The following is an 18,786-nucleotide window of genomic DNA, read 5'->3' on the forward strand; positions in this document are numbered from 1 at the left end:
GTGAGACTAAGACTGAGAGAAAGCTATCTCATAGCTCCTGGGCTTTTCATCAGTTCTTGATGGCATGTTATTTTCTTAATGGGATGTTATTTTCATAATAGATTTAAACAGTTCTGGGATTTGTAAGAAGTTCCTGGAGTACAGAAATCTCAGAAGATAGTCTGGAAATAAAAATATGTATATTTAAGTAGATAGAAATACGTATATGATATAAATATTTGGCACAGTGTTTGATTTTGTTGCTGTGTTTACAATTTTGACTGCCCTTAGTCTGAAAATACTTCCTATAACTTTTATTTACTAAATAAAGAAAATAAAGAAAAAAAAAAAAGAAAAAAAGTTGTTTTTCTCTTCAGTAAAGCACAACACAGAATGCCTATAAGCACTGTATGTATTCTATTACTTAAACTTGAATCATTCATCACAACTGTTCTGCAATAGCTATTCCACATGTCATACTAAATACGTCTAATTTTCAATCCAATACATAGAGTAGCTACACTAAAAGGAAAATTCAGTATTTGGAGAGGAAAAAAAAATAGAATATGAAAAATCAGAAGAAAGACTTATCAATAGAAAATGAGGTTATGTTATTACACCAAACAGACTGTCCAAATATACTTTGATTTTTGGCCCAAATAAAAACCAGCATACTTGTTATCAACATTATTTCCTGTAACAAAGTGTACATACTATAGTAGTATTTCATTAAAAAATTGCATTTTATTTATTGCCTTTTAAAAAAGACAGGGGTGATCCAGGAGTAGAGATGTACTTTTTCACTGATATTAGAATCAGCAAAAAACACAGCAGTTAAATAACCCTTTTATTTATTCCCTGAAAACTTGTACTGTGCCAAAGCTGAATTATTGAATTTTCTCATTTCAAAAATAGTCTTTGCATAAAATAATGAACAGCATTTGAATCTCTAAATCACAAGCCTATTTCCAATTGTTGATGATGAAAAGAAGTACAGGCTTTTAAGAGACCTGTTTTTTAATGAACAGATTGGTACATGGTGTACTACTTTAAAAAAAAAAAGGGGGAAAAAAAAGACTGTTTCTAATATCATATGCACCACTGTAAGGTTTTGATCTAGTTGTGCTAGGTTATTTAGGGGCACAAAGTAAATGTGAAGTGCTTTGTTTTCTCTTGAACTTCCAGGTGATTACTGCATTCTGTCTATTGCGAGTGGCAGTTCTAATGGCCATGTATACTGTAATAGTATAAGGGATCATTAGAAAATGCAGGAAACAAGCACATAACTTAAGTAAGATCAGCGTATGAATCAACTTCAAATTTAAAGAGAGTTTTAGCGTAGGCTTTGCTAAGCCATTAAAATTCATTTTGAGTCCTCCCTCCATGCCTCCTATTGATTTGACATTGCTAACACAAAAAGAAGTGCTCAATTTTTTAAAAAAAGCCCTAAACAAAAAACTGTTTTTACTTCTCAGCTCCTCAGCTTTCTCCTCTCCCCCTCTCTCTCTCCCCTCTCTCTCTCCCCCCTCTCTCTCTCCTCTCTCTCTCTCCTCTCTCTCTCCCTCCTCTCTCTCTCTCCTCTCTCTCTCCTCTTCTCTCTGCAGGACATAGTGTTTTAATCCCCTTGGACTACCCCACAGTTACCACTTACGCTCTTGTTACTACTGCTGTAGTCATGTCCAGGTAAATAGCTGCTGCACATGAACACAAGAAATCTTATATTGGGTGAATAGTGAGTCCAAAGTTTATTAGACAAATGTTAACTTGCGGCACATGCGATATATGTCTGTGCGTCAGCAGCAAATACAGCATGTCCCATTTATTGCTTTAGATTTACTATCTGTGGAAGGTCTAGATCAACTCAGACTATACACCTTTGAAACTTGACCAACCCTTTTGCAAGACATAAATACCTTATTCAGAGTTAGGTGGTGGTCCTATTGGTGCTTCAGAGATAATTAAAACAATGATGACAAAAACAGCTGAAGGCAGTTGTTAGTGGTTGTACTACTCTGTAGTATAAGTGAGTCAATATGAGAATTCTTAGTGAAATCCTTTGAAACAAAAGAAATTATTAAATCAGTTACTATTTAGGTCAATTACTCAAAATAAACCATTCATAGAGTGCCCTTGAGACAGGCAAGTCAAAAAGTATCAGGAATTTTAAACTCAAATTGAATCTCACTGTTACTCTCGCTTAACCAAAGCTATCACATTTTACCTTTCCAGGAATACATTACATAAAGATTTTACTATCTAACAAGGAAGGTGTTTAGCATTGAATTGAAACAGTATTTCATCTATTTAAGATATGTATGGGGAAAATGTGAAACAAGTTTTCTAGGAGTGTGTTACAACTTCATTTCATCGTAGTTTAAGCCATGTTTGGTGATACTGCTGCCTGAATTTTAAGAGTGGTTTGTTGACAATGCTATGGAACTGCTTTTTTGTTCATAGACTGTTTTGTTCATAGAAATCCCCAAAGCAGAGATAAGGCTGAGAGAAGGATCTATGAGAATATTTTGTTGCATTTAGGTAGATGCATTTAGTCTCAGATGCTTGGGATTTGTCCTCATGTAATAGAAAAATCAGGAAAAAAATTAGAAGTACTATAATAAATATGAATATGTCATTGAATAAAAATCCCAATAAAAAAGTTTTTCAAATTATCTACAATATTTTTAAGCATCTCTTAAAATTTAGTAAAGTTCAATAAATTTTTGATAGTATAGTATTATAAAGATCAAGTTATTCACCAAATTATTATGACGTCTGATTCTTGAAACAAGATTTTCCTTAAGAAAGGTCAAAGTAAAGCTCTTGGGACATATTTATCATATTTCTACATTTATTTTCTTGTGTTAACCTGTTAGACTTGTCATGGTAATGACAGTGCAGACGTTGCACCTTGTATTCTGCGTATGAGGGTGACTGAGAAATATTTCTTGGCATTATCAACAGTGGAGCATTGTCTTACCATTTCATTTCATTTTTGTATTTGTAGGATAATTGCATAAAACTCTACAAAAGAATGTTTATTGAGGGAACAATTTCAAAAAATCTTGTCTGCCTGAGAAGATGCTTTAATAAGCTCATATCATGGAAATACTCAGAAGTTCTATCTCAGTCATAGTAAATCCTTATTTTAACTATAATAACAAGGAATTAAATGTTCTTTCAGAAACAATAGAAATAAGGCCAGACAGCTTAAAGTTTAGCAATCATAAAAACAAAAAGCTGTTTGTTTTTCTGAGCTGATAGACAATAACAGCATATGGAATAATAGGCTTTTGTATTGAACAGTAGCGTGAAGATATCCAGAGAGTAATTGGCAGGTTTTGCTCAATACTGTACTGTATTCATCTGTTTCTGTGTTTTATAATTGTGATACACTGATATCTGAATTTGATGAGATAGTATTGAACTGGGATCAAAGAGCCAGGCATTGTTAATCTAAACGATCATATATCTCCTCAAACTTCAAGCAAGTGTTTGTGTCACCAGTGTTAACATGCTTTACTGTTAACATGCTTTACAGTTTAATAAATATTACAGGACCAAAGAACTGACCTGAATAATTAAGATATAGAGAAGTCAGCTTAGCCACTAGACATTCAGAGAGGTGAGAAACAGGAGTGTGTATTGAGTCTTCCTTTCTCTTTAATCTAAAATTCTAAAACTAAGCCTTCCAGTTTTAAGTGCTGAATGTCTTCTGATTTTGTTTTGGCTTTTCTGTGTGTGTTGTTTTGTGCTTTGTTCCCCCCCCCTCCCTGAAATGTACCATCATAGTTAAAAATAAGAGGAAAAGGATGAAAAAGTAACCATGTTTACACTTTTTATCGCTCACAGATTGCAGAGTACCTGTGGGTGGCTTAAAGCAGCTGTTTCTCTTGGTTAGTTAACTTTCTTCTTTAAAATATAGAACGAAAAAAAACCCCACAACACGTCTAAATGTCAGAGTCTAAATGAAGCCAAGAAACCTTTTCTCAAGTTCACTAGCTCCTTTGGTCAAGTACATTTATTCTGTCTTAGGGACATAATCTATTCCAGCCAAAAAGCAATGATTTAGCCAATACTTATGCCAGTGTTATGACCTCCTCTCCTTCGGGTGCAAACAACTACAACAACGAAATACGTGACTGCCTTCTCAGTTTTTTTATCATCTTTCACTGGAGTTTATTACCTTGGTGGCAGAGGTGGCAGAAGGAATTGTACTGTTGAAGTGCTTTGGTAGTTTAAGACTCTGGCCTGGGACTGGGTGTAGCTGGCATGGAGGACCTGCTCCCATTCTGCTGGATGGACTTTTGAGTAGGCACCTGAACTGAGAGGTGACAATGGGAAAGAAAATGTCTAACTGTCCCAGCTAAATTTGCCAAAACCATTTCTTCATCTCCTTAGCCATGTATAGAAAAGCAGAGTTTTTTGTTCCAATTTTTGTTTGTTAGCAAACCTGGGTATTTTTTGTGTGGGAAGATTTCATTTCCAGCAAAAAGTTTTGTCATGAGGATTTTTCAGGACTAGTACAGACCAGGGCATAGCATGCCATGAAAGACAGACATACATACAAATAACAACTTGAAATAATTAGTACCCCAGTGGTTAGGATGCTCATGCTTAGTGTATCTCTTGCTTTCTACACTATCTTTCATTTTGCAGTTTATGCATGCTAACTGTGCATATATTAAAGTATATATGCCACAGTAAGCGTGTCCTAATTAAGTAGACTGTAAGAGTCTATCTCTGGTCCAGTGAGCAAGAAGATATTTACACAATTTTGAAGAGCTCCAACTGCTGAGATGGATAAACTGGTCATCTTGAGGGACTGTGAAGAAGAGCATCTAGTCATGTTCTCTGATGCACAAGAGCAGCCAATTCCCAAAGCATGTTCAGAGAATCATAAAAATGCAGAAATGTCGAGGCTGGAAAGGACCTCTGGAGATACCTGGTCCAACCTTTTGTTGAGAACAGGGCCTTGGATTATGTTATCCAGGGGCAATAAAATCAGTTGCTGCTGCTTGTGAACACATTGTTAAAGGATAATGTACACCTTTGTAATGCATTAATGTTGAATAGGTGTAATCTCCTCTATGCAACTCTCCTGCATGCTTCATTCTTAATTGCAAGCCCTCCTTCAGGAAGCATGGAAATAAATAAAGCTGGTTTGAGTCTGCTTTTCTTTGTACTGTTGCATAACAGGAACAAATGTTACTCTGTCAGTTCCATGTTGTTATCAGTGCTCATTCAAAAATCAAAAGATAACAGTGGTTTTGTTTTATCATCATTATTTTTTAAACTCTTCAATGAGATGATAATTTAGATAAAATGCAATTCTGTTACAGCATTTGATTTTCTTCCCCCCATCCATTCAGGTGAATTATTTCAATTTCTAATGATGTATCATGTGGATCTTCTCTTTCTTCTTGATGTGTGCTGCATTGTTCTTCAAGGATAAGTCAGGGAAAGTAGAATAAAACAAAATGTAGTAGCAACATTGCTCACTTTTTGTTATCCTTTCCTGGTTTTAGGTGATAAAATATAAGAGTGGCTTTTCTGAAAACATCCTACCTGACTCAGAATAATGGATATAAAAGATAGAAGACACCGTTCTCTGACGAGGGGCCGGTGCGGAAAGGAATGTCGCTATACAAGTTCTTCACTGGACAGTGAAGACTGCAGAGTACCAACTCAGAAGTCTTACAGCTCAAGTGAGACACTGAAGGCGTATGATCATGACAGCAGGATGCACTATGGAAGTCGAGTTTCTGACCTGGTTCACAGGGAGTCGGATGAGTTTCCAAGACAAGGTATGTTTAAAGTCAGAACTGGTTTCTTTTACAGTAATCCTCAGTAGACAATCTCTGTTGCTTGCTTAAAGTATACCATTGTTATAAGGAGTTTTAATGAAACAACTGTAGGAGAATGGATGCCATTTTACCATTATTTCAACTGTTTTGTGTAAAATTAGGAAGTTCTTTCTCTGCTCAGATTTCTGGTACTGTCAGAATTCACTGTTTGTAAATGAGGCAAACCAGGATCCGCTGTTCAAAACATCTGATAAACACAAATGCTAGTGACCCTTAACCAGATCTATTTGTCATGGATCTCAGGGTTGGCAAATATGCTAACTTTGTATTCCGTTTCCTAGGTTCATTTTAGAAATAATAAAGGAATTTTCACCTAAACTTGTCTGTCTTTAACAGAGTGCCTGTACTGAAAAGATAACTAAAACACTGTTATGGTAAAACCCTATATGGCCAATTTACATTCGTTATTAATCAGGTGCCTCGAAATTCCTTTCCTGTTCTTAACTGCTGTGTAATTGAAATGTGGGAATAGGAATGCTGTTTCCTCTGACTTCATTTTGTCACTGCTTACCCTTACTGTTTACCATTCACCTCATAAAAACTGGAAGGAGGAAACCTATCTAATGACTTTTATAATTGGCTATAATACGTTATCACATCATCGAGAACGTAGAACTAATATTTGAAATAACCTGTCTGTGTGAACTTGTAAGCGAGGTGAAGTAATCTCTTCTTTTATAAAATGTTCCTCACTTTAAATACCTGTTATGTCCAATGAATTAACAATCTAAATGTTTTTAGTTGAAAAAACTGTGATTATGCCTTTGCACTGTACACACACACACACAGAGTTTTACTCTCATTCACGTATTTACTTGTCTCAATAAATCATAAGTCTGTGTGTTGAAACCATTAGTGAACATTGCTTCATAGGAACAGTGTTCAGTCATCTGGTTAACTTGACCAAATAGCCTGATTAAATTGTCACTCAGTCAACAATTAGATATGGTTTTTAAAATAAATTACTTGGTTTAGTTTCAGTTGAAGAATCAGATATGGTTTATATCAAGCAAGATATAGGCAGTTTTGAGACATAAATATATAGCTCTTTGTGCCCCTCTCAATGGAAGGTAAATTATATAGTACATCTTTAATTGCTGAAACTCTACTATATTATATATGTGCTTGTTAAAGGCATATGATATTTCTCGACTACACATTTCTAACATTGTGACTCAGGAAATTCTAAGTTATCCCACTTCTCTGTGGAGATCATTCAATGAAAGGTCATTTTTTTATACTTGATATCATGTCATGCAACTTGTTCCAAGCATTTTGCCAGCAGCCAGTGTCTGTCTTCACCTTTAAATCAAAATATCTATTAATTAGCATTGCTAATTAAACCCTTGCCTAATCCCTTGTTTCTCTCACATTTGTGTACAGACATTTGGAAGTGTTTGCATTGTGCTTGGTCTATCAAACACCCGGTCCTATTTTGTGAGGTAATCTCTGTTCTTGTAGGGTCTTTCTTTGCTTATAGGTATTTACCTAGGGATAACACATCGAACTGCAACTAGATCATACGAGCTACTGGAACCATTTTCACTGTGGTTTGTTCAGCCTTTGTGTACAGGAGTCATCTAAATATTACTTTTCCCTATCTGGATGATTGATGCTTCAGCTCAAGTGCCTCATTTTAGTTCCCAGGTCATTCTTCGGCATTTCATGAGGGTGTTCTTTTTCTCTTGATTACTGATTTGACAACTGTTCATCCTCCTGCTCTTAATGTGTTCTTATCTGCCCTCTTTATGAAGGGGAGTGTGAATTATTGGTAACTGAATTGAAATGCTCCAAAGATATTTTTATTATTATTATTAATATTATTATTTTTTTTCCCCTGCTAGTCTGTGTTGTTATGTCTAGATGAATAAAGTTTATTTTAGAGAGCCCAAGTAAGGTTTTTATTAAATAATATGAGCAGTATCTCCTTATTTTCCTGCTTTTGTTAAGTTTAGAAAGCAAATTTGTTTAGAAAATAAGTCTGTGTGATGATTCTTCATATTTGAAAGATTGGCATCTTTCTGATTGTAAAGTTCCTCTACTGACATGAAATTTGAGATAATGTGGCAAGTAGATCTAGATTAAGACTTGGTACATGTTCTCACTTTCTACATTAATATTATATGGATAAAAGTGTGTTTCATATAGTAGGAAATACTGTTCATTACCTCTCATGCATGCGGTTTCCAGCTGCAGACATCTAGTAATTTATACATGTAAATTTATTCTAAATTTGAGTGGGTGTTTTGGTGGGATTAAATTCTGTAGGAAATAAACATGCTTAAAATAAGTAGTCTTTAGATAATTTTTTATTCTTCTATTATAAAAAAGCTTGACATTTTTTTAACCGATTGTAGGTATTTTCCTCAATATTTTGTCTCTTCTGTTAGTAAAGCTATATGCATTTGACTTACTGAAAAATATCTGCTTTAACCATGGCACTGGAACTGCTCAAAGCAGTTGTTTTTAGCTGCTGCCTGATCATATATTACTCAGTTTTGAAAATCTGTTAAGCGTAAGACCAAGTTGTACTACTTCCATTTTTGTTTATGACGGTTCGACAGTGAAATGCTAATAACAAAAACTATATTCAGAGCTCAGAAGTCTGAAACACATCTTCTTGGTTTGCTTTAGTATTTTATTGTCCTTCTGTTCTGACTTGTCTCATTCTTCATGAAAAAGCAGATCTACAAAGTGTAAATACCTCTCTAAGCTAGTGTGAATAAAGCATTTGATAGGGAAATTGAATCTTGGTGGAAGTATAGCTCTGAGAATACAACTTAAAAACTTTGTCATCGTTTGCATGTTTTGAAATAAGCTTTTTGTGCTAATCGTTGACAAATGTGCCTACCAAAGAAAGTTCCTCTTTGTCATAGATGCTACTTTCTGGTGTGGTATTTGGAAGTTTTGGTATAAAAGCATGAAGGATGACATGACTGTATACTACCTGAAGCACCTTAGTCTGGCATTACTTCTACTGTGCTTTTCCTAAGATGTTTACCTGTAATTTTTCTAAGTAATAAAATTCCCCTTTTGAAGTGTGTTTTTAACATATCAGTAAAGTAATTCAGAATAGCTTTAGTATTATTGTATCGAGCTTATTTTCTGATCATCTTCAAAACAGGTGTTCAGATTCTTGGCTCAAATGACAGGTCCAATGCATGCTTGAGCTGTTAATTTGTCTTAGATTTTCCCTAATATAGATAAAAACGTATTTGTAATTCAATACCTGCACTAGATATTCATTAGTCAATCAATCTGAAAAATACAGTCCTTCAGTGGATCTGAGAGAGCATTCTAATATTACAAGTTTTATTTAAAATTGAGGAGTCCTTTTTGAATGCTGTATTTTAAGTTGAATAGAAACTTTTCTACTTTCTGCTAGGATATGTCAAAAGCTTAACAATAGTTCTCACACCCCTAAATATTTGGAATATTTTACAATCTTCTGGTAATACTTGAATTTCTCTATAGGCCATGTATTTTTCCACCAAAGAGAACCAATTATCAAACTTTATCATATTTTTTTTTAAAAAAAGAAAATACCTTCTTTCTGACTTCATCTGCTGATGCAGCATGGTGAAGGTAGATGTCCTTTAAGACAAAAAAGGAGGATTTTGGAAAACCTGTCTGTCTTTAAAGAGGTTGCTTTGAAAGGCAACTTTTCTTCAAGTATACTTTGTAACCAAATTGTGCTTAAAGGAACACTCTACTGAGATGTTAAGAGTTTTAAACTGGGTTTCAAAGGGGTGATTGCAAACCTTATTATTCCAGAGTTCCTCACTTGGCGTTCATAGCTCATGTATTTTGTATTTCTGCCTAAGCCAAATGCCAGGCTTCAGCTGATGCAAAATTTATTAGCCAATAGTTATACTGAATTGACTGCTTTCTCATTCTCAGGTCAGATCTAGTTTAGCAGTAAATCTCTGCTGTGAAATGTTAGAACAACTAGAGTATATGATTGAATTTATTAAAAATAAGTCTAAAAAACACAATCATATTAAACTGGACCCAACAGTCTTCTGAAATATTTTGATTTTTTTTACCACAGTTGAATTGCTTTGTATATGTCACAGCATCTCTTTTTGTATGGCGAGATAATTTCAGTAAAGAAAAACAGCCAATACCTTTCTGTATATCAGCTCAAATTCCATTTTTTATTCTTTTATACTTAAAAACGTGTGCTTTTTGCTTCCTGTTTAACACTATAGGTACATTAACAGGATTTAGAAAAAAGCAGTGAGAATGATTATAATAAATCCCTTATAATGTCCCTTAAGATTGTCCAGTAGTTTTGTTAACATCAGATAGAAAATTAAGTTATCGCAGTGCAATCCCCAGAGAGGGGCGCTTGGGAAGTGTAATGCACTCAGTTTTCTTTCACATGAAGTTGTGTTACTATGCCCTGCTACTCATCATCTCTTGGGTATTTCATACTGCATCTTTTCTCCATATATATTGAATAGGCTTCTTGAAGAAAAAAGAAAAATATCAACATCCCCCCCCCAAAAAAAACCCAAACCCAAAGCAACCCAAACCAGTCTGATGAATCTACATTTTATTTTTTACAGCCTACTCTAGGACAGCTCTGATTGCTGAGAAAAATGAATATTGTTTTCTCTTCTTGTTCTTCACATCATAAATCTGTCACCAAATAATTTAGTGGGACACATTCGAAGAACCACACTGCAGTAAGAACATTTCCAGAGAGTGATTAAGCTTGTTCAGATTTAAAGTTATTGTGGTCAGGTGTTCTGTGTTCAGCAACGACTAATGTGCTGCTGTGTAGAGGGGATAGTTGCTGTTACAAGTTCTCAGGCTAACTAGACTTTGTCTCGCTGCTTGTATTCTCAATAACACCGAGATGAGATTTTGGTCACCTTGTCATCAAACATGAGTCCTACTCAACTGTTAGGCTCAAATTAGTGTATCCCTTCCAAATCCAACTGAGTTTTACTAATTTTAGTTGTAATATTTCTTTCCAGAACCTGTGACCTTTCGAAAATTAAATGTTCTATATATAGATTTGGATTAAAGACATTAAAGAAAACTTTTTCTTGTATCCTGGCTAGAGTGGAAGCACATTCTTAGTTTTACTTTGTCATGCTAGGTTTTGAGTGGCATTCTGCAATATGTTGTTTTTCTGTATATCCATACACGTACATAATCAAACAAAATCTGAGGTAGAGGCAGATGGCAGAAGCTGAAGGAGGAAGCCCTTAACATGGAATCAGATGTAGGGTAGCTTGTGTGGGGAAAAAGGCCTCAAGGCAAATTTCCTGTTATAACCGGTACACACATGTAACTTGCACTGCTGTTCAATCAAGATTTACTTTGGTTTTAATGGTTACCTAAGAGATAGGTGATCCCAGTGTAAAATATTTATTAAGGTGAGACAACTGCATTCAATTTCTCTTCTCTAGAAAGCACGGCATTAGTTCGAAATAAAAATTTATATTTTAATATGTATACCTTATTTAATAAAGCAGAGATGTTGAATAAAAACTCCCTCCCCTACCTTCTCCCTCCCAAAATTGTAAATGATTATACGGTTCTTATTGTTATCTGATTTAAAAATATGAAAGCACTTTTCATCTGTGCTTTCATCTATGTTTATTTTGTTAATAATGGAGCTATCCAGCATCATTACTAGACTAGCAAATAAATAAAAGTACAAACCTTTATAGCACTCTTCCCCCAATACGCTTTTAGGAAAGGAAAATATAAGAAAGTCTAACCCAAAATCTAACATGCCTCCTCTCATTTATACTCTAGCATCAGTCAAATAGCCTTTTGAGCTGTAATATTAAGATCTGCTGATAAATAGGAATTAAACTAAAACTTTGTGTATATTAGATCTGAGTCACAATAACATAAAATCAGAAGGAAATCTCTTTAGAAGTGGCTTTTCAGGGAAACATCATGGAATAGACTCTCAGTCTTCGGGATACTTCCAAGTACATATGCATAAATCATTTCCTCTTGCTCTTTTGTGTTTTCTTTTTCTTTTTTTTTCCCTTTTGAGCAGCAAGCTCCCTGATTTGTAAATGGTAGTTTAAATCAATTGTTATGATAATCTCTTACTTTCCACTTTCCTTTCATTCCCCTTCCATCCTCCTTTCTTGGTGTTGCACCATTTTATATCTTCATACATTGTGACTTAATTTGCGTGGTGTGGCTGGTTGCTCAGACCTGCTGGAATTAACCGTTGAGAAGTCAGACTGTCTAACACAGACTTGTTGAATGCTCTCTTACCTATTTGCCTAGTTGAGCCAGCTTCTAGATCAGCATCTTGTTCATTAGGAGTCCTCCTCTGAGAGAGCAGATACTGAATGACAGGATATGTATTCCAGCCCGGCAATTCAGAGGTGGCCGTTGCAGTACAGCATGTTGAAGTATTTCAAATGTCATTGCTATGGAAAGAATGTAATCAACTAGCAAGCTAAATACACAGTGTAATCAATTAAAGTATTACTGGGAATCTTGTTCTAGGTGAACATAATAAAGATGAAGTTGGAGTTTAATAAAATACTGTCTTCTGAAACTTTATATAGAGAAGCTATGATGCTGACAGAGGACTCCCAGTAATAATTAATATGACCAGTGCTGAAAAATACAGTACTATTCTAATATTAATATGTATTTGTAGAATAAACAACAGATAGCTAGACATAATATGCAAATTCTGTGTACACACACAGTTTCTCTCAGGGAACAATTTTTTATTCTTGGCAGTTTCTCTCTAGTGATCATTATTAAAAATCAGCATTTGTTTACAGTTTAAATTAGAGAATCAGAATGCAGGGATTTCTCATGTAAATATATAGGTATCTATAGATTTATGCTCCTTTTTTTCTAAACAGTTATTTAGCTTTCAAAAAGAGCTTCTGTTTTTTTTACTGCTGCTGTACTGGACTCCTCATTAATTGATGATTAAGTTAAATTGGGTTCTATTTTTTTAACCATTTACAAAGTTACATGAACATTATGTAAACTAGATATAAAAGGATAACTTCTAAAAAGCAGACGTTATCAACTCATGCAGTTAGCGCACACTGTGAATAAAAGAATTTTTTTTTAAAATTAGGTCTACTCTAGAATAGGCTTAGTAACCATTTTAATGCAAATACCTTTTCAAAAGCACTTCAAAATTAATAGGAATTATACTTCTTATACTTTATAGTTACAAATTTGTATCAAGCAAAAAGATCTTGTGCTTCACAATAGAGGAGCAGTCTTTGCTCGCCTTATAATCTAGGGCCTAACTTAATGTTGAAGAAAACCTATTCTTGGTATACTTTTTTCTCCTCATCCCTTTGCTCAGCTATGTAATAGAAGTATAAGACTTTGGATACCGAAAATAATAAATGTTGATCCTATGAATCCTTCTCCATTTTCTCATACGCACACGTGCACACACGCTTCTAAGAAGTTTGTAGTATTTAGGCACATCCGTGTGGATGCTCTTTCTCATATTAAAATCCATCATAAAGGGTACTCCAAGGAGGTGAAATAATATTTTTCTTTTTAAAATAAGATACTCTAAATGAAAGTACTTATTTCTTGATTAATCCTACTAACAAAAATGGCTAACTTGTGCAAATTCTGCAATTATTCCACCTTCTCTTGTCTTCAGAAGGATCTGCAGTTTAACCTAGATATTTTTTAGGGTGTATTTTCCAGCAAGAAGAGTTTGGAAAGGAGGTTGATTACTTGTGAGTGTTCTCAAACTGATGAAAGGAAGAAACTCAGATGCTTTTCTAATACACTTTTTACCATGAAAATCTCAGATTTAAAAAACTTTTACGCTTGATCTGGGTTTGAATTGGGCATCTTTGTCCCTGCATCCTAGGCATGTACCAGAAAATTAGTCTTTAGAAGTCATGTAGTCCAGAATTTGCATTAGTGAGTTTTGTTTTGTTTCTGCCGTGAACCGGGGAGCCCCAGTAAAGCTTGTTTTCTGGTAAAGAGAAACTAGGCCATTTGCTTCTCCTCCTTCTTTCTCATAACACAGGAAGAAAGAAATATTTAAATAAAATGGAAATCCATTTTAAACTGACAAAAGACATTTATTTTGGATCATACATTGTTGAACTCTCCAACAACAGATGTTTTTAAGGTCCACATCTTCAGAAAAATAAGGAAAGGATTAGATATTTGCATATTTTTGGAGTGTGTGGAAGATGGGTTAAGTACCAGAGAGTATGCACTGCTCCAATACACAAGTCAGTGTTCAGCTCAAATGAATTGGGAACAGGTTTTAGGTGTTTATTATGTTTATTCTGTAATTGTCTTTTACACTTTATTTTTTTCCCAACATTCTTTTGAAATATCTTACTGTTGTTGGGGACTAAATTCTAGACTCAGTGGACAACTGATTGGTCTGTAGTGATGATTACTATGTTTATATTTGTTTTCTTGTCCCTGTTTGTTCTCTTAATATCTCAAATGGATTATGTGATTTTTTAGAAGCTTTTCAAATATTGTGACTGGACCCAAATACCCATGGTTTACTTAGTAAGAAAAACATGAGGAAACTTTCAAACAAGCAAACAAACAAAAAAACACACCACCCAAACCTCATTTTCTTCCTTAGAGAACCATGAATGTTTTGGAGTTGGGTCAAAGTGCTGATGACCAATTCACTTAAAGCCTATAAATGGGAATGAAATTTAGTAGAAAAGAAAACGAGAAGCAAGTATGATTGAGTAAGCAGGGCCCAACATTTTTTATTTGTTCTTTTTGTTTTATATTATTTGTCTATGGATTCAGAGTTTAAGGTCAGAAGTCCTACCAGTTGTCTTGTTTGGCCTCTTATCCAGTTGCTCATTACTTTCATCGGATTATTTCTATATTGATCCCAGTAATCTGACCTTGAATGAAGCACATTCTGGAGTCTTGAAAACATCAATAGGCAGAAAATCCGTCGTTTCCACTGGTGGGCAATGTCTGTGGGAAGTCACCCTTCACGTTAAAAGCAAGTGCCAGCTTCTCTTTGGAGTTTGGAAACTGGTTTCAGTTGCTAGCCACTAGGTCTGGTGATGCCCTTTTCTGTTTTACTGGAACACCCATAATACCCAGTGTTTTTTCTTCACAGATGCAATTAGATGCTGCAGTTAAGCCAGTTCTCTTTTCTATGAGCTCTATCTATCTACCTAGGTAGAGCTCTTCAAGCATCTGCCTGTATAGTGTCATGTTCTGCCATGAATTCAGATTTATTGCTCATTTCTAAGTCCTTTCCTATCTTTTAGTTTTTCTCTAAAGGAAACAAAATGTACCATAGCAATGCCATATATGCCTCAGTGACGTGGATGAAGACATGTTGAAGAGACAGTGACATGTATAAAGATAGCCCTTGCATACTACTTTCATGTTTGTAAATCCAAATTTCAAATTAGCTTTTTCTGGTAGTAGTCAGGTCCTGTTGATCTGCTGGTCCTTCAAGGTTCCTAAATTTTTTCAGAGTCTAGATAGCTGACTAGACAAAATAGCATGCAGATATTTTTATATATTGCTATTTTTTTTATATAAGTGCTTAGCTGGAAGTGTCTTACAGTGAATGCAAAAGTACATGTCTGTGAATGTAGACCATATTGGAAACAGAGATTTACTGTCCCGAAGTGTAATGCTTACTCAGCCATCTGATGAGATTTGAGCACTAAACAGTTTGAGAGGGATGCATAAAGCTGTTTTATTACAAGATGCTGTTATGAATTGTAGCAGCTTTCCTTATGGTATACTGCTGTTGCCAAACAAGTTGCATGAATGTAAGCAGTTTTATTTGTAATTACTTGCTTACATTTCTTTAGAATATTTGGGTTATAGTTGTTTGTGATTCCTACTCCTCCGCTGGTGGCAATCCCTACATCCTGTTTAATTCAGAATCAAAAGCTATCTTTTAAAACTGTTTGGAGAAAAGCCTCTCTGAGGAATGCTGTTTCTTATGTATGATGTAGAATGGGTCTCATGTTTGTATGTGTGTGTGATAGAACTTTGTTAAAATGGATGTAGAAAGCTTATACAGGAAAACTCAAAAAAAAACCAGTTCTCTGTTTCTTCTTAATGCAGTGAAAAGTAAAGTAAGAGATTGCATTTTAGCTGACTTTGAGCAAGTCCAGGAAACAGAGAGAGGAATTACCTGCCTAGAGAAATGCTATGGAAAACACAGTAGTTAAGAACTAGGCTATTTTCTAAACTTTAGTCAAAAACTGCATGTTACAAACTGAATTTGACACTTGAAAATGTTCTTGACGTAACACTAAAAGCAGTGCCTGTTGTCTTGCTTATGATTCTGTTCTCTGAGCTCTGTGTTACTACCATCATGTTCAATGATGCTAGTTACCTCTGTTTTCCTTAAGACAATCAAATGTTTTCACAATCATTACTTTCACAAAGTAAGATACTTGCTTGAAGTAGATTACAAGGGAAGAACAGTTAGATCATCAGTACTGAAATGTCTTTTCAGTGTAGTTTGCCCGGTGTAATTTTGAAAGTCAAACTTTGGTCTTCTGTTGATTACCATGCAAGATGCTTCTTCAGCTTAATAAAAATTTTGCTTGGAAGATCTTACCAATACCCATCCTGTTCTGTTCTCTACAGCTGAGGTTTTTTGATTTGGCAGTTCCACCAGCTATTGTAAAATGTAAAGAAATGTCTAATGTTAAGAAAATTTAAACAAATACCCAACATCAGTAGTATTTCTTCCAGTATTCTATGTGAAAAAGGTAGAATAGCATTCGATCAGTTTTTACCTAGAAATTAGTAACTTGTGTGCTGACTGGTGGCCAGAAAGAAGTTTCAATTTTGATTATATGAAATAGTAAGTGCTCAGTTGCAGGATGACTCAGTTCAGTACAAATTTGTCTTCTCAGGTACACTAATCACTCCAGTTTGCATAAATATTGGAGTAAAAAATATCAGTATTTTAGGTTTTGCTACTTAAGCCAGAGGCAATGTTAAGTGCCATAATTTAAAAAAAAAAAAAAAAGAGACCATCATGTAGAACAAGTTGCATAAATTTCCTTCCCTCAAGCAAATGGCCCATTCTGTGGTAACTGGTCTAGCACAGTATTCTAGCTTTTTTTAATTACTTCTACTAGAATACTGTGTTTTAAAGATGGCAGTTTAAGCTGACATATTAAACATTATGAATATGATATTAATATTTCAAATTATGTAGTTACAGGACCAGAAAAACTTTTTATAACTAATATTCCATTTGAGTTCATAGTGATATCCAATTGTCTCTTGGAATTTTTCTATCTCTAAGATAGGCATTTGAACAGTGTTGAAGCAAGGCTAAAATGGTGCTTAATCTCTGTGGGAAACTATTACCTTTGATGAAAATTATTCACAATATGGTAAAAGTTTACTACACAAAAAGTGATAATCTGGACATCGTTCTTGGTTAAGTAATCCTACCAAAGAGTTGGAAAGGTGGGGAGGGTAGTAATAGTCAGATAGTTTCTTGGTTTGGGGGTTTGGGTTTTAGTTTCTAACGAGTCTGCTAAATTTGGTGCAATTATATTTTGGTACTAATTTTAAAATCATGACAGTGAATAAAATTTTGTGTATGGATAGGCAAAAAAGTGTGTGTGGTCCTATTAAGTTTTTTCTAAATTCTTACAAACACAAAAATAAAACTCATAAGATATTATTACCAATATCTGCTTCAAGCACTGAATTTATAAAGTAGATTGTTAATAATATGAGGAATGATATATCACAGCTGTAATGCTGCATCTTCGAAAGTTAATGAACAGTTATAATTTTCATAATGAAAAATTAAAATAAGTTTTAAAGTGGTTTATAAGACTGCCTACAGATCTAGCAGCAGTCTAATTAGAAGAAAGAACATTAAATTTGAGGGACTTGGAAACACATATTATCTAGTATTGATAGAGGACTAAAATCTTGTACTTCTCTTTAGGATTGTTCAAATGTGGACAATTCAACCAGAACACAGCACAGAAAAAGGAAATGTTATTTGCTCTCTTAAATCACTGTGTACACAACAGATTGTGGTTTTAGATGTCTTCAGTACTTCAGTTATGTGTTTCTCTCTTGTTGACTCAGTGCAACAGTCTCTCATCTGTGTTTGCCCATTTCACTACCATTTCTTAAGTAAAATGAACTTTTGTGCTTGTTTTTACTATTAACAAGCTGTAATGAAGCTTTTGTTACTGTGCATTGGCTATTCTGGGGTAATTGCAACAAAGCAACACAGATGAGGTGCTGGCTTAATATATTAAGGTCTTTTTGAAGAAGTCCACTACCCACAACTGTTTGCCTTTGAGAGACGATATTGCACAGGTAAGGCTTAGCTTGATTTTTAGAATTGACCCTTAAAGAAAACATCTAACTTCCATGATGACATTCAGCTTCAAACCACAAGAAGCTGCTATGACATGTTTTCTGTGTACTTGCATTGCCCCGAGTATCAGTGCAGGGGTGGGATGTGTGTTGCACAGTTGGAAGCTGTGAAACTGCCTTCTCTTCCCACAAGTGTTTGCCCAGGCAGGAGGTTGGGGAGACTGCATTACACATAGGGGAATTTTGAGATGTTGACAGCATAGAAACTGAGATGAGCATTATAATACTGCACTTCCCTGAACTTGGTTTTTTTTCATTTTGTGTAATCCAGAATGACTGTAATTGAGAGTATATTTGGAAAAAGCAGGCTTTGTGGTTATCAAATATGTCAGCTTTGCTTTTTATGTTTATATGTCGGCTTTCTAACTCTTATAAGCTGTTATTGCATGACAGACTCCTCCATCTTAAATTCAGTCTCTTAAATTTGTCTTCTTCATTCATTTTTTTGACAGTATAACAATGTTATACCTTGATCCAAGTATATCTATCCCACACAGGGGGGTTTCTGTGTGGCTTTTTTTTTGTGGACATCACTACTCTAGGCAGAGCAGTCCTTGTTAATAAAATTCCT

General features: G+C 34.7%; 1 protein-coding gene across 7 annotated transcripts in view; it reads left to right on the top strand.

Annotated features, from left to right (window-relative positions):
- The first annotated feature begins 5,557 nt into the window (after positions 1-5,557).
- Positions 5,558-18,786, top strand: part of TENM2 (teneurin transmembrane protein 2) — a 547,941-nt gene continuing 534,712 nt past the window's right edge. For all 7 annotated transcript variants that reach the window (XM_072872166.1, XM_072872165.1, XM_072872162.1 and 4 more), the window contains exon 1: positions 5,558-5,783. In XM_072872166.1, the coding sequence (XP_072728267.1) occupies positions 5,558-5,783 (226 nt within the window). The remainder of the gene's footprint in view (positions 5,784-18,786) is intronic.

This window comes from Ciconia boyciana, chromosome 9 (genome assembly GCF_034638445.1).
Source record: "Ciconia boyciana chromosome 9, ASM3463844v1, whole genome shotgun sequence".
Classification (NCBI taxonomy): domain Eukaryota; kingdom Metazoa; phylum Chordata; class Aves; order Ciconiiformes; family Ciconiidae; genus Ciconia; species Ciconia boyciana.